At 37.9% G+C, this 25,026-nt stretch overlaps 1 protein-coding gene across 7 annotated transcripts in view; it reads right to left on the bottom strand.

The window, feature by feature from the left end:
- Nucleotides 1-25,026, bottom strand: part of pitpnm3 (PITPNM family member 3) — a 115,447-nt gene that overhangs the window by 73,514 nt on the left and 16,907 nt on the right. For 4 of the 7 annotated variants that reach the window (XM_036214886.1, XM_036214885.1, XM_024277445.2 and 1 more), the window contains exons 2-3: nucleotides 20,178-20,273; nucleotides 3,912-4,022 (exon numbers count right to left, since the gene is read on the bottom strand). In XM_036214886.1, coding sequence (XP_036070779.1) covers nucleotides 3,912-4,022; nucleotides 20,178-20,273 — 207 coding nt within the window. The remainder of the gene's footprint in view (nucleotides 1-3,911; nucleotides 4,023-20,177; nucleotides 20,274-25,026) is intronic. The other 3 variants (XM_036214887.1, XM_024277446.2, XM_036214888.1) reach the window with 1 other exon arrangement.

The following is a 25,026-nucleotide window of genomic DNA, read 5'->3' as shown; positions in this document are numbered from 1 at the left end:
AGTTTTTGTAGATTTTTATCCGTATAAAAAAACAAGTGGCACACAGAAATGCAAGAGTTGACACAGATACTCCACAAACCTTGGTGTTTGAAGTCATAGTAATCAATTTTGACATTTCAAGTCAAGATAATCACAGATTGAGTCAAGAGTTCTTTATTATTTAAATAGGGTTTTGGTGAGAGACGAACAGAAGAAAGAAGCAGCCATTAGTAGGGTATGAATTATATTTCAACTGTGAACTGAGAGCATGTTTTTGAGCTCAGAATCACAGCAGTTGAAGCTTAACACCAACCATTCAGAGCTGGCCGACTCTGAGGACGGGGCTGGGTCTGAACGACAAGATTTGCATATTTTTATGATAAGCATGAACCCCCTGGTGATTATCCTTAACTCACTACGTATTTTATTTATTCGTGTTCAAGAAAGTATCAGTAAAAAGAGCGTGATCTCTTCATGCAGGGTGTTAAGCCTAACTTCAGTGTTTGACCAAGACTTTGCAGTTTTTTTTTTCTGATAGTTTTTATCAGGAAGCTCAGACTGAGCAGATTATGACACATACCCGTAAATGTGTCACAAATAAAGCAAATCTCTACCAAATAATAGCCCCCCCTGCAGACCTGTGAAGCTTTTAGCCTCTTTAGCTTATTTTGCTTTCCTTCCAACAGGTTTACCACTGCAAATATCCGTCGACAAATTCTCAAAGTGAGTCTATATGGCCCCATCATTTTCTCTGGCTAAATCAACAGCTTTTAGCGGTCTTGCTGAAGTTGCTGTTTATATGGGTTGTTCCATTTGCAATCATGTGCAATCTGCAGTGCAGCTCTTCCTTCAGCAAAAAAAGTGAAACCATTTTCCTTTTTGCTACACATAAACTGTGTTAAACAGGGACCAGACCTTGTTGGAGACAGACTTGTTTTTTTTTTTTTAGTTTGATGCACACTTTCAAAAAATGTTTAATAAAGTAAATAGTATTCTTAATTAAAACTTAACTTCCTTCAAAAATAACTTCTTCTTATTCATTTATTATGCTACAGTCAAAAATACAACCACCGCGAAATGAAAAGGCATCACCAGAATCCTCAATATTTTAATGCTGTCGCCCAATTTTTGTGCTGTACATATTCATTTTCAATTCAACTTTAAGCATGTTTTCATCCAGATTACATGTTATTTCTTTCTCTTATGAGGTAAATTACCAAAACAAGCCACACAGCTGCTCCTAATATGGTCCTTCAGTCAAATTTTAGGACGCTATAGCTTCGTTTTCACTTAGCTGTCTGATATAGTATCGTCTGGTATTTTGAGTGTTTCCATTGTATAATGGACCCATTAAACAGTACCGGACTGCATCTTTTGGCCCCCCATCAGTTGTAGGTCCATTCAGGCCCTGCCCTGAGCTGCATGACGCCCTAGGCAAAACCAGAAAATTGCACCTCCTCCAGGGACTTTAATTTAGTTATCCTAAATGGGGCTTGAACCTACATTTACTTGACAACGAGGAAGGCGCGCTAACCAACTGTATGTACCACCGTTTAAGTCAGACTAATGCAACCAAATTAGGGTTTTTTTCAACTGTGTTCTTCTATTAATTTTTTGATCAAAATGCAATTTCCAAACAATTTTATATAAGCAAATCAGACAAACCTCTGCTTTGGGTCAGTTTTCCTCATCTTCCTTCCTTTTTTCCCTTTATGCTGTCCCTCACTTGCTTTTCCATCCTTAAAGTTTTAAAAAGTACCAACAGCGGCGCGCCCCTCTCCTCCCCCATTCTAGCTTAAACAGCGGCAGCATAAGGACGGAAGGGGCACTGCACTGAAGAGTTATGGATAACATAAAACTTTTGAATTATTTAATTTATCTTTTATTATTACTTTTTTTATCTTTTCATTAAATGAGTGGTGTGTCAAATAAAAATAAATAAAAAATAAAACTTAATAGGCTGCACGGTGGCGCAAGTGGTTAGCGCTCTCGCCTCACAGCGAGAAGGCCCCGGTTCGAATCCCGGCTGGGACCTTTCTGTGTGGAGTTTGCATGTTCTCCCCGTGCATGCGTGGGTTCTCACCGGGGTCTCCGGCTTCCTCCCACCATCCAAAAACATGCTTCATAGGTTAATTGGTGACTCTAAATTGCCCCTAGGTGTGAATGTGAGAGTGAATGTGTGTGTGATTGAGGCCCTGCGACAGACTGGCGACCTGTCCAGGGTGTACCCCGCCTTCGCCCTTCAGTAGCCGGGATAGGCTCCGGCACCCCCGCGACCCCGACAGGGACAAAGCGGTCAAGAGGATGGATGGATGGATGGATAAAACTTAATATGTAATCATAGGAATTTGGCACCCCTTCCAGCAGATATTGCCCTAGGCGGCCGCCTAGGTCGCCTATGTCCAGGGCCAGCACTGGGTTCATTGAAAAGTGATGACGACATTAGAAAGTGCCAACATAGCGCTAAGTTAAGTTAAGCTTTGTGGAGCAAAAGTTAAAAAAAATAAAAAAATCTCCACCCCTGAACTGATCTGGATTTTTGGTTGTAGAACTGTTCTCATACAGGAAGTAGAAGTGCTGCTCTTTTGGGGTTGGGATATACAATGCATTTACTTACAATTGAATCACTAAGCTGGATTTTAAAGGAGAAGCTCCATATTTAAATAAACAACAATCTTGAGATCATGTGTAAATAAAATTCGGAAAAGACCAGTTATGCAAAGCTGGGAAGACCCTTTTGCAGTTTCCTGTCCTCACAGATCCTTGCTTTGTGAAATGTGATGCACTCATTTCTGTCATCTTTTATTTAACATCACGCGCCACTTCTTTTAACTCTATAGATTGAATCCTTATTTTTATTTGTGTCTTATCTTTATCAAAACACAGTAGGTGCTCTGCAGAGTCATTTTTCCTGTTCTACAACCAAAGCAGTGAACGTGCCGTGATCAGGCTCTGATTAAGCCCTTGTGATGCATTATTTATCTACAAATTGTTTACACATTATCTAGCTCATTAAACGTTTATATGTATATAACGTTCATTTTTTTAGATCAATATTTTACTTAAAAATGTAAATGTCTATAATATCCAAAGAGAAAATTTAAGTACCAAGACAGCAAAGCTCCTCCATTTACAGCAGGAGGGCAAACCATCTCTTTCCAGTCAAGACCCATTGTCTCCAACTGGGATTTACCAGTTTGTATTTCAGCTGCTTTACTTATGGTGGTCCCCAAACCAGAATCTCTGTCTGTTAATAACAAAAACAACAACAACAACACAGTAATTCCTGACTCAGAGGTCCAACTGTTGGCTAAATTCTGCTCTCCAGTAACCTGGTGCTGACTTTCCCAGAGAGACGGTAGAGCGATCCACCAAATATGTATAATGGTGTCATATCAAAAGTCAAATTTCTCCAGCTAGTCTGTTTCCTAAATTATATCATTCTCAGAGAGGATACATGTTTTCTGCTCCTTTAAAGTCTTTCACGAAGTGTTCGTTTCACCTGAAGTGTTGATTCACCGATTGCCAGTTTCCCAAATGACATTTAAATAACATTTTACAAGCAGTGATTTGAATAAAATCCAGATATGATGCTTACTGGCAGACATTACAACCTCATCATCTCATTATTTTCCCTTTATGAAGCTGATCATTTGCTTGATTATTTTCTTGAAAAAGATATGTTTTGAGCTTTAGCAATATTCCTCTATTTCTTACCAATAACATAATTTTCAAAAAGTATTTTTACTGCTCCAACTTGGATCTGAAAAATGTCAGTGTTTGAAGCTTCAATTACTTTTTTCAACATTTTTACAAGTGAAAAATACTTAAAAAAAAATAAAATATGACTCACTATCTTTCCAGATAATTCAGGCTTTTTTTCTCTCTTGTTGAAACGATGTGTGAGTCTAATTGCGATTTCATGTACGTACCGTGGGACTGGTCATCCATATGTCCAAGAGTTTCGATCTGCTCCACCAGGTCATTGGAGTTCCACTGACTCATGCCGAGCAGAATGGCGCTCTTCCCTTCCATAACATCTGCTGGGACAAACACAAACACATTTATAAGTGAGCTAATCCAAACCCTGAATGCATCACTGATCAGTAGAGCCAGTTGTTTTTGAAGGATAACAAATGGTGCACTCGAAAAACACTTCTCTTCTCTGGTTGACCACTTATAGCCACAATACACAGTCCTCTATTGTGCTAGACTTTTACCCCACTCACTACTTTTCCATTTGTCTTCTCTGCTCTTGTTTATCTCATGAAAACTTTAATAAATTCATGTGGAGCGACTGTAGGCAGTGAAGCAGTGGAATGTTCGAGACTGTTGTAGCGGCTACAGTCAGGATGTGTTCAGCCAACAAATGGGAAATCCACCACACAGCCGAAAAAAGAAAGTTTGCAAGGGAAATTCTTCAGTTTTGTGGTCACAGATTTACTTGCAATGCACAACTAAACTCAAAATTCAAAAAGCTGCTTCATCAAGCAAACAATTCCAAAACATCTTGCAGTTATTATATTTCTCTCAGTTTGTGTTCTAGAATATGTCGACTAATCAGTCAAATGGGTCAAACGCTTGACTTATATTTGCAATTTTGAAAAAACAAGTAATGTTAAGGTTTCTTTAATAGCAAAATTACAGCAACAAATTCCTTTCAGAAGCTCACAGTACTAACTATGTTTGCGTGCTGCACAAGTGGTGAAGAAATGCATTAGAGACCCACTCCGATCATCTTTTGTTTAAGTTTTAAAGTGGTATTTTAATTATGTTAAATATCTAATTTATTTTTAGGCTAAATCAAAAAACCGTGACGTTTTCTAGAAAATAGTTCCTGCAGATCCCCAGTACTTAATTATTTATTTCTTTAAACTTTATATTGATTATGTTTGCATGCTTTTTTGTTGGACCGGACAGAAAAACAGAAGAGAGGAGGAGAGAGTTGAATGCTAAAAATGGGGGATAAGGAGCTAAAAGACAGGGGATAAAAAGTGGTTAAAAGATGAAGTATCACAACAAGTTGCTGGAAATTTATCATTATTGCTGTCAGGTGTACAGTTAAAACCATAAGTCACATAAAAACACACATATGCTTTTTTTGCCTCACCATCCGACATGAAATAAAAATAAACTTTTCCCGTTTTAGACCTCAAACCTTACATTACCAGTGCAACCAGCACAGTGGCTTTGTGGAAGAGTGTCCTCCCTGAGAATGGAGGAAGGTCGTGAGTTCAAACCAATGACTGAGTCATACCAAAGACTCATTGGGATCCAGTGCCGCCCTGCTTGAAACATCGTTATGGAGTTGGATTAGGGATCAAATCACCATATGATTCCTGAATGCTGCTGGGTCTGCAGCTCACCACTCCCCCAGAGGATGGGTCAAATGCAGGAAAAAAAATGTCACACACCTAGGTGTGTGACAACTGAGACATTAAAAATGGTGAGCACTATTTTGATTCAGATGTTAGCTCGGACGAGGAAAACGTACATGGATTTAATTGTCTATAAGAGAATGCATCGGCTGATTGAAGCCAAGCAGGGAGTTTGTGGCTTACCCACTGGACTTTGTGTGTAACAAATATAAGAATATTGTCGTCTGCTTCCGATTCATTACTATTCTAACAAAGAAATACTCAAAAATGCTATTTTAAGCTTTATTTTCTAAGTAAATGTCCTCCATTATCAGAAAAATTCCACAAGAACATGTTAAAAATTCAATTTTCATCAGAGTGGATCCTCCTCAGGAGATGGATCTGTGCCTTGTGGCTTTTAAAGATTCAAAATAAATACATTTTCATATCTGAAGAGCTGATCATATAAAAAAGTACATCCTAGTCCTCAGAGACTGGTTTTGTTTTATTGAATGTAGTGTCAGAGAAAAAAAACAAGCTGCATGTGCTTTTGGGTCATACTTAAATAACCGTCTAGCTGTCATAGCTTGGGATGGGGGACATGTTAGCCTGGATAAGTTATGTAGGGAGATACCCATCCACCTGCCACACTTCCCTCCTCTCTCACACGTTTCTGCCTGGCAGCTCTGACACACTCTGACATGGGCCTACACAGCTTGTCCACTCGGATCACTCTGCAGCCGCGTTACTGGTCACAGTTTGTCTTTCACTATCTGCTCTGTCACTCTCCCCCCGTGGCGCTCTCTGCTCTCCTCCCAGTCCCCACGGTGGCGGGAGCGTAACGATGCAGTGACATGGCATGCACACTCACAGATTTAAACAAACACAGACAAGAACAAGTCATGAGTGTGAAAGCGGTGCATATTTGATCCAGTCACAGCCCTGCAGGACGCTCACGAGCATGTGTCGCACAAAATTCAAAGCGGGCTTCGCTGCAAATGTTAATGAATAATCTATTGAATCAGCAGTGATGGCTCCACAAGCAGAAACTTCCAACAAAGGAACATTTAAACCAGAGGCAGAAATATAAAACAAATAGAAGAGTGTCGCATCAAATGCATTTCCTCCCTCCTGAATATATGAGAAACACACAAATTGAATTTCCAAAAACAACTCAAAAAAACAAAGTTTAGCCTTGCTGGGAGCTGACAGCCCCAAGAAAGAAATGAAGTTTAAACACATCCCTCAACCTGTCAGTGAGTTAATGTCTGCATGGAAGACAGAAGGATAGATGCTGAGATTGTTACACGACCAGGAAACGTCCTCCACTCGACCCGTCACCACAGTGCTTTTTCAATTTCTTCATCCCATCCAGTGTTTTCTTGTTGCAGCAGCTGCAGTGCATATTTGGCTTTATTTTAAGCCAGCTCAAGTTCAGATGCTGCACCTCTAAAATGATATTTATTTGGGGATTATCCTGTGAACTGACATAAGGGGCATGAAGGCAGGTAATGAGGCGCATATTGAAAAATCTGAAGTGCAGCTCTCAAGCAGAAAATGTATAATGTAACACACAAAAAAGGGAAAAAGCAGAAAAATGTCTCTAAAACAAAATCCCTATTAAAACAATGTCTGAAATAATCTAAAGCTGTCTCTGCTCTTGCTTTTTAAAGTGCAGCAGAGATCGGAAGTCTAAAATAGAAAGAAAAGCAATGAGTATGCTTTTAAAAGAAAAAAAAACTTGATCTTGTCAAGCAAATATGTTTCTATTCATCCATTTCCTTCCAGTTGAGCTCACATCCTTTACCTCTGGCTATGCTCTACTTTCAAACAAGACCTTACTCAATTTAGTTAAGTTAGCCTTGATCTCAGTTTGAGCTACCAGACCACAGTTGTCTTATCATGGATATCTGTTGGGCTCTGTGTGAAAAAAAACCTTTTAAAATACTTTTGAGAAACCAAGCTGATGTTGATAATAACAGCCAAACTGCATTACCTTTTTAGAAAGAAATTTAAGTCAGTTTGTTTAACCATTACATGAAGCTTGAAGAAAGATAAAACATGTAAGACAAAACTGAATTTACGATAGCTTTTTGTGTTTTGGTGTAGTCCTGCAGAAGAGCCTTCACTTCACAAATGATATTTGTGTTTTGAGCATTTTTCCTATGATGGATGTCAGGTAATTTCACCAGAAAAGCAACGTTTCTGGTGATGTTCTGGGGGGAATACCACCATCCTTTTTCTCTAAGGACTGCTTCTCGCCTTGCTATTGAAAAGACACATGGGAGGTTACAACTTACAAGTAAAGAAACTGAGTAGAAAAGTTCATTAGGGGTGTCATGTAATGAAGCATTTAGGAAAGTTTTCAGTTCAAACGGCATCCTTCCTTATCTAAGAACAGTGTGTCGTAAACCCCCAATCCTGGTTTAGAGTAGGAAGTAGATGACAAAACTGTTTCGAAAAGGTACAAGGGTCCTCTGTGAGCTAAAACTTGAGTTAACATTTAAAAACACATTCAAACAAAACAATTTCTTACAGAAAACTAAGCCTAAAATTGCATTTCTGAGTATATTTTTATTTAAATTGCCATAAATCAGGAGCAAATGAAAAAATGCTGATGGACAAAGCTTGTAGGTTTGACGTCGAAGCTACAATCAGCGAGCATCAAACTCCCTGCTCCACTCTATTCTGATGCATCCCCTTGCAGACAAATAGATCCATGTCCATCTTAGTTTTCCTCGTCTGAGCTGCCATCTGGCTCAAAACTGTACGGTTTGAGTTGTGAAGGGCTGTACGCTAGCAGGAGAACGTGTAAATAACAGGGATGATGGGATATCAATGGAGGCTTTCTTTTGCAGCAATTCAGATGAATTTCTAATTAACTCCTGCTTTGTCCTAGAAAATAAAACTTTTTCAACAATTTTTTTGCCTAAAAGTTTCAATCATAAACAAAAAGATCACTGGCAATTTTTTTTTAAAATAGATCAAAAGATGATCAGAGTGCAAATAGATAAAAACCAAAATCTAGATATAAAAAAAACAATGTATTACTTGATTTAAAAAAAAAAAAAAATCTTCCCTTTGTCATCATTGTCTCGTTGCATCACTGCATGTTTCAACAAGGTGTTGCTGAAGGGACATGTTCTAGACCAAACACCTCTATGTGCACATCTAACACAAGCAGAAAGATGCTGCAAAGCTGCAAGTTCTGGCTGGGAGTTTCCATCTGGGGTGTCTACAGAGATAAATCCATCCGAGTGACCTCCAGAAGCTCCACTTGACATCCACAGTTAAGGATTTGTCATGTCTGTCCCTTTCTATCCCTGAAGGGTTCAAACTTAACTTTCCATTCCCTTCTTCCAATCGAATAGCTTTGATACAAATGCATATACCTCAGCTTGGACTGGAACAAATTGCTTTCAGTTCGGATTTCAATAAAGCACCATAAATTCAATTTAAATGAGAAAATGCATTTATTGACGAGAATTTATAAATGAAAATGCCAAAGATAACAGCAAAAAAACCCCACTTGCAAACGCAAATGTCAACTTAGTCACATCAGGTTTAATAAGCCAAAGCAAAGTCTTTTCATAAAGACAAAGCAGCAGCTGTACAATAAACACACGTCCTGCTCGCTTACAAGCACATTTTGCCTTTAGCAGCAATTTATTATGCCATTTAAGTGTGGGAGCAGCCATCACCATGAATATCCATTCAGGTGGAATCATTTTTTTCTCCCCATCTCATTTAAAAACATGGCCTTAAAGGCTAAATCTGGATTAACAAACAGAAAACACCACTGCTGACATCAACAAAACTACACTCATTTAAAAGAGATCATGCAAATCTGATGAAGATTCTCACTTTACTTTTGCATGCACAAGTCCTACGAACTGAAACATCGATTTTCCTGAATGCAGCAGCATTAACAGAATCCTATTGCAGCCTGAGATATCTGAAAGTGAAGAAAATAATCTAACATTTTAGCAAACAATGAACTTTTTTAGGACAACCCCACAATCTTATTTGGTTTAGTTCTCTTCCAGAAGCAATTCCTCAAATTATTTCAGGAGATATTGAAAGTATTAATCAATATTTATTTAACACATTTTATTTAAAGTAGAAAAAAATCATCACTTCTGAAAGTAAACAGATGAATCAAAGAGCAGCTTGTTGGTTAACAGATATTTACTTGCTGCTTCAAAAATAGCAAAAATAAATAAATGGAAGGGTGTCACGTAAAGCTTTTAAAGGATTTTCTGTTCCTTTCATGATCAGAAAATTTCACCTAATTTAAGTTTTTCTCCATAATCTGCCTTAAAAGATTTTCAGTTTTGACTTTACAAACTAGTATTGTATCTCTTAAACCCATGTGCGTCCGGGGGGTTGACCCACTTGAGTGCTGCAGGTTTTTGGGTTCTCTGGCCCGTGAAGGGCTGTGGAGAAGAGCGCAGGTGCGTCTTGGAGTTCCCTTGAGACTCGTGAGGCCACCTCCAGGGAAATCATGAAAATGGAACATACCGTTGTTGTGAGTGTGGTAAGTGTGTCGTGAAGTTAATATAAAGATGTACGGGTGATGCTAGGTCCATTACAGGCATGGATAAGGGGGTGGGAGGTGGGGCAATGGCCCCTAAATGTGATCGTTGACAAAAATCTCCAATTGACTGAAGAAACCACATTTAAAAAATGAAAAGACACCAAAAAAAAATGTACAGACTGACAAATAGACAGATTGACATAAAAAGAAAATGTAGCCTCAACTGGGCACAAATGAGTGTCTTTCTTGTGGCCGTCCCAAGCCCAGCAAATGTAGAGGGTAGTTTCAGGAAGAAAGATGAACTGATATGATGACAGCATGGTTTTCTAAAACTGGGCCTGTTGTACGACGCTTTTATGCCACGCTCCAGGTTCAAATAGTGGCTCTTTACTGACTCCACCCAAATACTGAAATACTGTCAAATTTCCTCATTTTTAACAGTCAGGTTTTGCTGCAAAAGAGAGCAAACATATCACTGTCAACAGTGGTTCTGCTCTCATAGTGGATCTTGAAATATGAACGGACGTAGATTCATTTTCTACAAACGCATCAAAGAAAAAATATTTCAATTTTTAAGATCTTAGTTCTATTTTCTTTGGAGTTTGGGTTGTTAAATTTGACAGCCGAATAGCTGGAATCAATTCTCTGTCTGGGGCATGTTTGGGGCCCCAAAAGAGCAGCTGTTGTAAATGTTTAGTACTATAAACCAAACAAAATCCATTTTTAACATTCATTCCCCATCCAAACGGTAGAAGTAAAAACTCCCTCGGTTGCCTGAATTAAAAATAAATGTTTTACATTTGATAGTGGAGGCTATTCATAAAATAGATAGGTGATGAAATAAATGAAAACCTTTTTTTTTTTGCATGTAACCTTATATTTTGAATTTCTGCACTGAATGATTTTATCATGAAGTCACAAATATGTGTTTGCATGTGTGTGTATTCATGAGCAGGGCTCTGCCTCGGGCAGATGTGCCCGTCAGAGGAACTTATCAACTGAGGTGACAGCGTTAAACCATCCAACAAACAGCTGGGCTGCCTCCAGTTCACACCAACACAAACACAATCTGGCGACAACAACAGCTGAATCTTGACGTCAAATCTCGTGAGAAACAATCCTCGTGGATCTCTGAGGACTTGAGGTTCGCTTCTCCCTTGAAAAATAATGTTCACTCGGTTGCTCGAAGCATTATATAATGCTCAGCATTTTGAACACCAAGCAGAGGGTGCCGAGGGCCGAATGTTGATAGCCTTCACAAAACAGTTGACTTTATTAACTTATTTTCCTCCTATTTAAGTAGTAATACTTTTTTTCCAGCTTCTGCTACACAAGATTTGAATAATTAAATTATGGGCTCATTCAATTTTCATGGACCCCTTAAAAATTTCTTACTCTAAAATTAAAAAAAATGTTAAGAATTGATTGAGATTTCCTGGCTTCAGGTCTAACTTGCAGATATTTGGAATCTTTCCAAATGAGATTGCATAAACAAGTGGGCTTTTACAAAAAGATGTGAATCCTTAGAAATTGTAACAAACAACTCATCAAGTGAATGGTGGCCACTTAGTGGGAAAGAGAAAACAGATTCTGCAATTACAGTTTAACTCATTGCATGTTTAAAAGACCCACTCAGAAGAAAATTATGTTTTTCGTATTTGTAACATTTTCTTGCAATTTTTTTTCTCACGATGGAGGACAGATTAAAAAATTAAACCTAAAATTGCTAAAATTTCTAAGCTCCCTCCTCCACTCCAATCTGATGCGTCCACTTGAAGACAAAAAGATCCATGTACGTCTTCATTTTCCTCGTCTGAGCTGATATCTTGTTCAAAACTGTACAGCTCCAATTTTGATTGTCATTTTTGTTGCACCGGTTATGTCAGGTTGGAGCTGTGAGCTGTAAGCTAGTGGGAGACAGTGTAGACCAGGGATGGGAAAACTGTCTTACTCTTGGGCCACAAAGGGTTCTACATTTAGGCAGAAGGGCCGGACCATGAGCGGATATATGGCGTGTTTTGGTAATTCACCTCAGAAAAGAAAGAAATAACACGGAATCTGGACAAAAGCATGCTTTAATCTCGACTGAAAATTACTTTAAAACAGAACATTATGGAGTTTTTATTTCAAAATGGTGGGTTTTTTTCTTATTTTAGTGCCTCAGGGAAAAAAACTCAATTTCAGGAAAATGCTGCGATTAAGTGGTGGTGAAATAATTGAAAAAATGACTGAAAATCACACATAAATACCATAAAACAAACATCTTCAAACACTACATGAGTGCAGAACAACGTTCTAATGAACTAATGCTGCTCTGCAGAAACTACGTTCTGGAGATCATGGTTTTTTTTTGGCTAAAAACAATATAATGATCACTGAAAGTCCTCTTTTAACATTTTTAAAAAAGATCAAAAGATGATTGAAGTGTGACTTTAAAAAAAAAGTTAAATTTGTGTCCTATTTAACCAAAATATATATAAAAAAAAAAAAATCATAGTTTTGGATCAACTATAAAATTCAACAATATTTTATATTTCAAAGTCAAAATAAAGGTTTAACTGAGGTTGAATGAAAATGAGAGTTAATAGCAACAGGGTAAATAATAGACTTTTGCATTTTTTTCTTTTTTATTTGAGTTTTGATATTAAACTGTATAGTTTTAATGTGACTTTTTCACAGTGCCTTCAGTTAAAAGCTTCTTCTTTTGCTTTAACAAAAGTCCTGATGTTCTCTTTTTGTTCTGCATCATCTTTGCACTGATAAAAAGCTGTAATTTTCCTTTCTCTTCATAAGCCTCGCAGCTTAAATCCTCCCTCAAATCCCAGCAAACACAATGGCATATATGATGTTGACATCACGGCTCACTTAGCAGCAGACTTGTTTTCTGAGCGATTACTGGCTCATTGGTTTATAGACGTTTTCACTCATTTTCCTTTTATTTATATTTCCACTTCGGACAAACTTCTCCGACTGAATACATATTAGTATTGAATCTTGTCAGATTTAACCATTAGTAGCAAAGTAAAGAAATGTTTGAAAAGAAAAGTCAATCTTATTTGGGAAAACATTCTTTCCTATAGGTGGCTTTTCAATTGACTTTTTTTTTTTTAAAACCTAAAAACGTTTTCTACTTTTAATTTTTTGGTCTTTTTATACAAATCTTGTTTCAACATAAAATCTTGCAGACAGATTCAGTCTTTTGTTATTGAACATGAGAAATATGTCACAAGATTTTAAACCTTGTTCCCTTGATTGATGTGGTCAAATATGTAATCTGGATCTTTGTCACCCTGGCTGGTGTGTTACATAACCTGTCTTTTGATTCTATGAATTTAGGATTCCTACAGACATCATGAGGACGTTGAAATCTTGGCATTTCCCTACATTTATTGCTCCATTCTTATTTATTTATTTATTTTTTTGCTTTAATCTTTTAACACTGGCGACGCTTCGTATAAATCTTTGACCGTTCACACAATCGCTGTGAATCAGCCAATTCTGCTGTGGAGAATAGCAGCTTTTCATACCGCCATTGCATTGATCTGTAATACGTCTCCTAAGGGCTGTGTCACACTGCCATTACCACAATTTGCGTATTGTATTGTCCATGTATCATGTATTCTTTACATGAATTTGGTTTTTAACTGTTGAAAATTTTTGGTTGGTTGATAATTACGCAGTTGAATCATATTGTACGTAGTTTATACGCAAATGTTAGGTAAATCTTACACAGTTGTGTGATTTTTGCAAGATACATGAACAAATTTGTGACTTACCATGACCATTGCACATATGTCCACACGTGTTCAATGGACTTTTCACGCATGTACCACCAGTGTGTAACTTTTATATCAAGTAAACGGCGCACAAATCACATTAAATTACGTAGTTTACGCACAAATCGCTAAGGAATTGCGTATTAACAGTGAAATGATCACGCACGGTCCATGAACGTTTAGCTTATTGTCCGAGGAGTATATGAATCGGCCAATCTTTTACCCCTCCAGCAGTCTAAACCGAGTAAGGGTCTCGTCCGAGTATGGGGTTGGGTCTCTCACAAGGCGGTGTCCGGCTGCATGGAAGGCTGGTCGGGGGAAGAGAGGGGGACAGATATGGCAAGCACAGATCAGACGGCGGCTCCCACCAGGGTTCCCCGCCTGGGGCGAGGTCTCCTCTCAGCAGGCTGCCTCAGCTGCTGCAGACCAGGGAAATCAGACTGTTTAAAACAAAGCATCATGTGGGCCCGTGGCTGGTGCTGACACGTTAAAGTGAAGACATTCAATGAAACAAGTTTACGTGTTCTTCGTGTGGTTTATTTGTACTTCTTCCATGGTTTTAAAGTGGTTCATTCCTGATACATTTCAAGAAAAGACCAAAACTTTTCTGACTTTTTCCACGTATATTTACGTATGACCAATTTTGATGAGTGCAAAATGTACAAATCATAGACAGTGTGACCTGGCCTTAAAGTATTGCATTATGGCGCCAGATTCAGCTGATTGCATCAAACACTTCAGCAGTAATGTGTTAAATATTAGCACAAGGCTGCTTTCTCTGCTTCTCTGTAATTACAATTATTTTGGAAACAATTAAAAAGTTAAGAAAGATGTCAAAACTGGAACTAAAGCTCTAGTGTAAAGGGTTAAAGAGTTTTGCTTGACTGAAATCTTGGTACTGTAAAGCATTTGTTATTAAAGTTAACAAACTTCCTAATTGAATCCCTTTGTGATAACTTTGAACCCTTATGCTGTCTTATGGGGTCCAGATGAACCCCCCCTACATTGAGGTGTGATCCCTCCCATGACAAAGGTGGACGAAGGGGGGACAGGATTTTGTCTGCCATGGACACTAGTGAAGATAAAACATAATTGGATAAAAAAAAAAAAAGTTCAGCGTGCTGTGTTGTGGGGTCCAGATGACCCCTTTTAATGTAAATATGCTTAGAGAACTGTAAGTATTTGACAAATGATTGAATTTTCTTTGCTGGCTGTTATTTCTATTTGTTTTTTTTAATCATAAAATGCATTTTATGTTTTACTCAGAGTTTAACTTTTTTTTACATTCAAAAGTCCTTTTTTTTATTTATTCTTTTTTTCTGCAAATTTAAACCATTATAGACCCAAAACTTAGCAATGTCTCTTTAAGGCCTCAAACCCTTTGACTCTTTTCATTGATGAGCGACACCATCCAATGTTTGGGAGCTGAACTTCTTCCACTCTATGAAGGGACTAAATGACATTCTAAAGGAATCTTTGCGACAGATCAGATTCCTTTGGAGCATTTACAACTTAGATGTACATAGGAATTGTACATATAAAGGTCTCCAAGATTGAAGCTTTAACATGTTCCCTTGTGTTTACAGGTCTGTGTTTGGCTGGAAGTTCTGCAATCATCAAATTAATTAAAAATTAATTAATACATTTTATCCAAGCTTAGGTTTTAGGATTTAAGCAAACATTCCCTGTCAGTTTTTAAGACAGGAGTTCAGTTTTTCCCCTTTTTTTGACAGTTATACTCTGTAGCCTAATAACATATTTGAACTTGGAGTTGAGATCCAGTGTTCTAGTTAGCAAGTGATGGCAGAGAGCCAAAACTTCAGTAATCTTTTATGACCTTGTGTGGGTTTCCCTTTTAAGGAAGCCATTCTTCATGCTGAGCATATGTTTATGTTTGGAAAAAGATTCCTCTGTTTCCTTTGCTGCAGAAGCCAGCTCCACTCTCCCCTGAGCACAGATAACACTCACACATGCATCAAGATGGTTTTAATACATCGTCTGTTCTTTGCTTTTCCTTTTCTTCTCCCAAAATGAATCCCATTTGTTTGCAGCTCTTCCTTTGCTGACATTAATGAATGAAAAGCTGCTCGGCAGATTGCACCAGCAAAGTCATTTTTTAATGAAAGACTGAAAAGTTTAATGAGAGAAAAATAAAATTCAGGAAAGACTGATAAAAAACAAAACACAAAAAAATTAAATCTTCCAAATATTACACAAAAACTAAGATAAGTTTAAAATAATAATAATAATTATATGTCCCAAGGAGAAACAGTCACTTTGACTTAAACAAAAAAAAAGAATATTAAGTGCATTAACTGATGTTAAAGTCCCATTATAATCATTTTTAACCAAAAAAAAAAAAAAGCTGTGTTGTTTTCTACGACATAGTTTCGACAGAGCGGCATCAGAAATTCACGTCTGAGGTGTGGGCGGGACTACTGGTACGGAGTGATCCTGCCCCCATTTCCCATCGTTACTTTTTTTTTACACCCACTTCCACTAGCTTACAGCCCCTTATAACCCCAACCTAACACAAGCGGTGCAACAAGAATGGTGACCAATAGTGGAGCTAATCCAGCCGTACAGGTTTGAGCCAGATATCAGCTCAGACGAGGGAAACGAAGACGTACATGGATTTATTTGTCTAAAAGTGGAGGCATCGGAATGGGTTTTTTCAAGCTGCGTTTTTTTTTCCCGACTGATTCACAACAACTACTCAGAAATACAATTTAAAGCTCAATATTCTATATAAATCGTAAGAAAAATGCCACAAGAACTTTCCCTCTATTCGTTATCATTTATTTTCATTTTGTTATTTATGGTTTTGTTTGGTGCAGTGCGATTCATGTGTTGTCCTTTTTCCCCACTCCCTTCCGAGGAAGTAGGATAGATTTTAGATTTCAGGTGGCTCGTCTGTGCTCCTGTTCTTGGCCGTGGACCTCGCCTCTGGTTCATTACTTCCCATCCCCCCCAGCTGTCCCAGCTCTATTTGGATGAAGGCCATCTGCTACACTATTCAAACATTTAGTTGTAGAGTTACATAAGCTATTTCTTCTCTAACAGTGGTACATCACCAGTCCGTTCTGGGAGAGGATCATTTCTTCATGTGGATATCAAGGAGTTTTCTTCTTTTTTTTCCCTGAAATCGTTCATTATTTTATTCATTTTTTTTACCAAGGAGGAGGGTCTAAGGGCAAGAATGCATAATTTAGCTTAGTCTGTTAAGTTTAGCAGCCAGCTATGTTCATATTTTACGAAAAACTATGTTTTTGTGCAATTAGCAATTTGAAGCCCGGTAAAACTGAATTAAAATTAAATGCTAAAAACACAGTTTCCATCGGAGTGGGTCTTTGACAACATATGAATGTTAATTTAGTTTTTTTTGAAACCTCAAATGTTTTAAAAGCCACAACATGACGACCATGTATGATAGCACTCTTAAAGGTCATTTTAATCCAATCTGTTATAATTCATAAAACTTCTTGTTATACAGACACCAGTATAAGAAAAACACGTTATATTTGACTTCCTATGAACCATTCTGGAGTATTTACTGATGTTATACAAGCTTAGCATGACCGATACGGAATTGCATAAAACTGTTGTGACATTTCTTCTCATTAACTGCCTTTTTAAGTGTCAGGATTGCCTAGTTACTTTGCAGTCTTCTCCTCCTCCTCCTCCCTGAATGAGGATCTAGGTCGTCTCCTCCCCCGCTGGTGAATGGCTGCAGCACACCTGTTCCACATTACTCATGACGCCTGAGCACAAGAAACCCTGGTCAGTCGTTCATCCTTTGCTTCAGTTGGTGCACCTGCACCGTTCATGCTTCACGCCTCTTTTATTTGGAAATTCAAGTCTTGCAGTTTAGCCATCAAGTGTTCTTTCTGTGCCCAGGTGTCTGCCTGCGACCCCTCGACCTCTTCCTGACACCAGCCATCACTTTGTGTCAAATTAGGCTTATGTTCTTTTTGTTCACAATATTTTCAAGTTCCAGGCCTATGTAGGTCAAGTTCCTGATTAAGGTGTCATTCACATCGAAGGAAATAATAAATGAGCATAGACCACATGTTCTCTTACTCCTGGACTATGTCTGAATTCCTCCCCTCTCACTATATAGTGCGTTCGCCATTTTCTAGTGCTGTCCGAACCTACCAATTTCAAAATTGGGTGTACTAGAAATTTTCCAGAAGTCTTTGCGAAAAACTCCAGGGCACTATATAGTTTCTTAGTAGTTAGGATAGGAATTCGGACATAGCCCTAGTGTGAGGTTTATGTTGGCAGACAACTCATAGTCACTGAGAAATAAATGTTTTAGGGTTCTGGAACAAATTGACATGAAATATACTAAGATAAAAATGTCCCAGATAATTGCTCATCTTCTTATTAGCTGCCACCCTTTCACTAAAGGGCACAACACCCCTTTCTCTTTCCTTTCACATGCTGTAAAGATATTTCTTGTCCGAGTGTGGAAAATTCTCCTGCAATCTGAGAGTGGCATCCCCTGATTAACATACAACACATGCATGTCAGCTCATCTCCCAAAGATTTCTGGGTTCCTTCACACTACTCTGCCTGAATGCCTTTAGAGCAGCGCCAACCACAGTTCTACCTTTGCTGTGATAAGGATATAGATTTCCTATTTACCTTGGTCTGAGCACTGTGGAAGTGCCTTTTGTGATTAATGTAAAACGGTGGGAAAGACAGAGATGGGATATGAAAACAAAGCCAAGGGTGTGAGTGATAGATTCAGGCACAACGAGGGAGAGGAAGACGATAATGTAATTCATATCAAGAGTGATGAATGAACAGAATAAAAATACAATTTATATAAGTGTATGACTTTCCCTGTTGGCGTTTTGAAATACAATCCTGAAAAGAAAAATGAGTTTTGATCTGTTTTACACCTCATTATGTTTTTACATGTGGAAGATTACCTGACATTGAATACACTCTAAACACAACACTGAATATTGGAAGGTTTAATGTAGGACAATGCAAAAACAATCCAGATCTTGTGTCTTCAGACCCTTTCTAACTACTTTAACAAATGCTTTCCTTATCCTATCTTCTTATATTTGTATTTTTAGAAAACCAGGCAAAGTTAAAGGTTATGAAAACATGACCTATATTTGATACTGATTTTAATGCTTTTCACAAAAATCAATCATTAATCACTTCCTATTAAATCGGCCATCTCACAGCAGATTACACACACAGATTGTGTGAAGAAAATCATGATTTTGGAGTTTTGAACATATTCTTGTGGCATTTTTCTGATGACGAACCTAAAATTACATTTCTGAGTAGTTAATAAATAAATAAAATGTTTGCTGAAGTGATATATAAGAAGTAATTACAATATATAAATGACCTTTACTACCTTCTTAGAAGCTTTAAAGCACTTTACAGTCACATTCACATACTGATGTTGGCTATGCTGCCTAACACTGGCACCAATCTATAGCCACCAGGTGCAATGTGGGGTTCAGTGTCTTGCTCAAGGGCATTTTAACACATGAACAGGCAAGGCGAGAACCAAACCTGCGAACTCCCAATCTGAGGTTTTAATACAGCCGCCCAGCACTGCATCCCACTTTTGTGCCTTAATCTTCTCCTTAACACAATTCAGCTCTAGAGTAAATGTCTAATTTTGCTAACACTGTAAACATCAATCTCATCTAATTTGTTTTTTCATTTATTCGCATCTATTAAATTTTTTTTTAATGGAAACAGTCACACCTTAAAGGTTTCAATACATAATTTTCAAACTCAAAGTGTGTCTTTCCTTCTTTTTGTAAAAAAAAACAACAGAATATTTTGTTTCACCTACAAAAATCTAAAGTAGTAAAAGCTAGGGAGGTGAAAGGTACCAGGATGGAAGAGCAAAGAGGAGGTTTAAGGATGCAGTTAAGGAGGACATGAGGTTCAGTTAGTGTGAGTGAGGAGGATGCTGAGGATGGAGTTGAATGGAGGCAGATGACGACTGAAAAGAGCAGCTGAAAGGCAAAGAAAAGAAAATTGTTTCTAGACATTTGGTGGCCTCCTTTCTCCGTGTTCTGATGAGTCAGTTTTCCCTCAAACCCTTTTTACTGATTAGAATCAAAAAGTATTAAACTGCCTCTTTGCGTCAAAGTTCTTTTCTGAACTGAAAACATTAAGTTCTATTATCTTGCATGAATAATAGGACTTAAAAAAGTAAAAACCCTTGAAAACGTTGATGATCAAAGTAGCTTTTTTTGTATATGAAATGAATGTTACTTTTTATTATGCTTCCTTTTAGGTGGAACTACATGTTTCTCGCCAAAGCATTTCTGGATCAGTACAGTTAAACCACTTAAATATTGAAGTTCCTACACACCCCAACATTCAGCCTCATAAACATTTTGAAAATATGAAGCAGTTTTGTTTCAAAGACTGTATTTCACCTGAACTGGCTTCCGTAATCTGTACTGAGCAGTGTGAAGCCACAACACATCAGAATTATGGAGAAAATCCAGCGTAAAGGTGGAATCAAAAACAACTAACCTCTGGCATCGAAGAACTCCTCATCAGAGCTGTCCACAGACTCTTGAGCGATATTCTGCAGACACCAGTGAGTGGCACTGTGTTTTCTTGATGAGCCTGTGAATAAAGAAAAAAAAATGACTGAAAATCTCCTTTTAGACCAAGAATGACAGACAGGGTCAGGCCATATATCATAATACTCCCAGGTCTGGCACGTCATACTTTTATATATTTATATCTTTATTTTCTCTTTTGCCAGCCTGTTGTCAGCTCTAATGCTGTAGAGTGAAAGGTAAGTCTGAGGGTCCCTGATGAATAGCTTTTCGAGTGTCACAGCTGGACATCAAGTCTTATATAAACCTCTGTTGTGTCACAGCACAAAACTGTTCTCAGGTCTTTTGGCGGAAATTATTTTTTTTACAAAAAACTCACAAACACAAAAGTAAAATTTGAAACAAGATATTAAAGGTGTGATAACCTAATGTTAAACAATTCCACAGACGTAGTTTAACTTACACTTCTATTTTTGTGCCAACTCAACACGAACTCTACACGTTCCATTCCGCTTTTGTCACAAATTCTATAAAAAAAATAAAAAAAATAGTATTTGTAAAATAGACTGAAACATGACTCAAAATGAAAAAGAAAAACATCATTTAAAAAGAAAGGAAACATGACTAAACCATGACAGAGAAACTGTCAATTAACAGAAACCACAGGCCAGAAGACACTGAGGGGACTAATTAGAAATGAGAAACAGCTGTGTTGATTAACAACTTCATTCAGGTATTTAGTGAAGCAGGAAGAAAAGAAACAGAACTTGAACTGTTGAACATGAAAACAGCATTTTACAAACAAAACATGACTAAATTAGCCCGAATTAGAGCGAATATTTAAAAACAGATTTTTCACAACAATATGTCACTTTTGCTAAAAAAAACTTATTTTTTTTAGCTTTAACCCTAGAACCCTTTTACTATAAAAAGTTACACTTTTGCTGGCTAATTTTTACCCAATACAATATACCCAATTTAAAGTATTTGTCATAAAATAGATAAAAATATGACAACGTGTGATAAATTAGTGTAGTTTTACTTTATTTTTTAACTGTGGTTTATATAACAAAATGGAAAATAAAAACATAGGAAGATCCTAAGAACATGCATGAAAATTACTGAAAAAAATTGGGAATTTTAGAGCCAAAAATTACTATTAAATTAAAAACTAATGATAATTGATATTTGGGCTTTGGTCCATCCATTCCTGGGACACGTTAGACTTTATCCAGGGACCCATGACAGTCAGAAAAATGAAACATATTGAAAATTATGTAAATACTTTTTTTTTCAACTAACAGTATCAGATGATTCAAAATAAACTCATCATACACTCAACCCTAAAGGTTTTGAGATATTTATTTTTTTCTGTGCATGTAACCTGTGAGAAACAATGCTGTACAGTCATATGCAAATAAGGTCCAAGAAGTCAAAGTTTTTTTTAAATAATACATAATACTGCTTCAACGTCCTCTGCAGGTCATTTGACCTAAGCTGCATTATTGAAAAACCACAATTCCTCAGCCATGTTTTTATTTTCAGCATTAAAGGTTTCTTCCCAGGTGGAGAAAAAGAACACAGTAAAAAGCCTGAGGCATCTGTAATTTCTGCTTTCTTGGATATTGTTTATTTTCTGTTTCTGGGAAAAAAAAATGTCACCTTAGACTCAAAAGCTTTTAAAGTGCTCACGACAATCTTTCAAGTACTTAATAAAGTCTTTCCTGCTTAGATGCAGTTGGTGGATATGCATACTGCATACTATACCCACTTACAGTCAACAAGCCTAATGTGTTAGGAGTAATCACAAGCTCTTGCGTCAATCTTTGACCTCGCAGCAACTTTTTCCATCAGCAAATTGTTCTCCGGGGACTGTAGGATGTCTGAACTCCCGCAGAGCCTTTAACCGGGTCATTTAGATCAGCAGTGGAGGATGAGTGAGTAGCTTCAAGTGAGGATTAGTTCAGCCCTTGAGAGAGCATTTATTATGCATCAACATTTGGTACACAGCAGCAGTCCTACTTGTGAAACAGCCAGTCGTCATACACCATTCCAGAGTGCTGAGCAGTTCGAATAAAAGCTCCCAGTTGAAGAAAGCTTAAAAAAGCACAACAGGATAACTTGAAAATGTGCAGATACAGACTGACAGTTTGAATGTGTCAATAAAACCTAATGAAACTATTAAAACGAAAGAAAATCCAATTTTACATGTCAGCAGTTGATGAAAAGACACTACTCTGCAAAACAAAATGCCAGCTTAGGCCATCTTTATGTTAGATTGGACAGTTTGAGCAGTCTATCTCTCTGAGTTGGCCATGAAATGGACAGACAAATTGTTTGAGATCTGGTCTCCCTCTGGCCCTCGTCAGTTGGCCCTTAGCCTCTAGTGACCATCTGTAGGTCTGAGCTGGTATAGCGGCGTGACGCATGGATGCATGACTCCGCTCTAGTCTTATCTAACAAGCTTGGCCACTGCGATATCACTGGAGGCAGGTTGTCTGCAAACTCAGGACCCTGCACAAGACATCCGTCCCCCTTTGGCTCACATCTGTTCTAGGTGGACTTGTCTATCCTTTGGGGTCGGGTGGGTTCTGGTGAGTGTGGAGCTCATTGGAGACCTTTTGTGCAATCAAACTCTCAATGCAATGTCTGAAACAGTAAGCAAAAACATGAAAGGGTCATCCTTAAAGTCCCACTCCACTCATCTTTTGATGTGTTGTAAAAGCACTTCTGGTGTTTTTAGTATAATTTTTTCATTTTTAAATAAAAAAAAAACCTGAGTCGTGTTTTAGGTCATAGTTTCTGCAGAGCGGCAGTAAGTTCATTAGAAATTTGCCTCTAAATGTTGGGCAGGGTTGTTTGTATGAAGTAAATCTGCCTCGACTTCCCATCATCCATCTGTTTACACTCTCCCGCTAGCTTCATACCCCCAATCTAATGCTGCGTTCACACCAAACGCAATTCGTGCAGCTAAAATGGCCAGTTTCAATGTTAGGCCAATGCACAGACATGAATTGAGGCGATCTGAAGTCATGCACAATTTGAGTGACGGGGGCAGTCTAATGGAACCTTAGTGGATCAGGGCGAATTCGGTGCCAGAGTTAAAAAATCTAAATTTTGGCATTAGGAACTGAGCTTTGGGCATTTAAGATTTTCAGTGCCTCGATCAGTGGGTAGAATACTAATCCAATGCAAGCGTTTTTGTCCTGAACTTCCATCTATCTCCTTAACCTGCTGGGGCCGCGGTGTTAACAGAGCTTGTCCTGACTACTGTTTGGCGAAGGCAGGACACACTCTTGACACATCGCCTGCCTTTTACTTTTTTTTGGAAGCCCGAGACTGCTTAATAATAAAAAAGGTCCCCTAATTTAATTTTTTTAATTTATTGCCCCCCTTTCTGGTTAATGTGAGACATTGAGCCTTCAAACTCAGTCACAGAGACACAGAAACACAGCGGAAGTGGCTGTCATAGAAAACACAGCACCCGAAGAGAGAACTAGCTCCCAGAATCTCAGAATGATCTCATAAACCTAGACATGTAGACATGTAACTGATGTTTTTTGTAGAAGTTTTCACAATAAATAAACCTGATTTCTCAATATCACCTGTGTCTTCCATACATTCTAAGTAAGATAAACACCGCTCCATGCAGTGATCATGCTAAAATTTATGGTAGCTCCTCCCACAAGCGACCGTGGCGTCAAACTCAGCCATGTGGCGAACAATGAATCTGCTGCACGGTGAAAAAAATTTAACAAGAACATGCCAAAAACACCAAAAAGCATAATTTTATTAAACTTGTTTTTTACGAAATGAATGGAGGAACATTAACCACATGAAGAGAGAATGACTGGTTGAACAACATCAAAACTTAAGATAACTTTGTTAAAAATAAAAAAAAAACTCAGATCTCTTCAACCATCCAAGAGCTCTCTGTGTTTCTGTTTCTATTTTACTCAAAGTGCTGTTCTCATTTAATGGATCAACTGCTGACACGCATTTCAGTAAACTGTTCTGCCTGTGCATAAAAGCTCAGGGCATTCCCTTCACTTCAGCAGGCATTGACCCTAAATGTCTTATAAGTTTTAGCAGATAAAGATAACGGTTTGGGTGGCTGAAGCTCCTCACCAGTGTGTCTATCACCTAAGCGATCTCCCCTGGATAATGGAAAGGATTTCTGTAGCTCCCTGCAGGGTAGTTCATGCACACTGTGTCTCCACAGATACCGGGAAAATTCTTGAAATATCTGCAGTTTATGATGCAAGCTGCAGCCGTGAAGCTCTGAACATCATGGTGGAGAGGCAGGAAGATTTTCCAATAGTAGTGGGGCATTTTTATGATAAAAAGTCTGTAATTTTTTTATATTACTGGCCTCATTCTACAATTTACCATGTAAATGTGGGTAACGGAGCAAGAAAGACCTTCGTGCATGTGGACACAGGAAGTCCAAATTTTGTGGGAGTAAGTTTCCTGTTCTTTCAATACACGGAGAATTGGAAATCAGTATTGGTGTAATTGTTTGAGTGATTTTTAATAAATAAAATGGACTGGCTCCAAAATAAATTCTCTACGTGAAGGCTTAAAGTGTTGTTTTTTTTAAATAATCTGATAAATAAATGAGATTACCAATAACCATCATTACACTGAGCCTACAGAACAATGATGGCAATCAAAGATATTTTTTCTGCAGTGCTTACAGGCATAAATGATTACACTTTTGCACCACAATGTGTTTGGGTGGAGAATGGAGGAAAATGTTTCCCCTTTATTTAGTCTGATTTGCTTTTACACTGCACTTCTGAGTACAGACTAATGAC

Source organism: Oryzias melastigma, linkage group LG13 (assembly GCF_002922805.2).
Source record: "Oryzias melastigma strain HK-1 linkage group LG13, ASM292280v2, whole genome shotgun sequence".
NCBI classification, from domain to species: Eukaryota; Metazoa; Chordata; class Actinopteri; order Beloniformes; family Adrianichthyidae; genus Oryzias; species Oryzias melastigma.
This window is presented reverse-complemented; position numbering and strand designations above follow the sequence as displayed.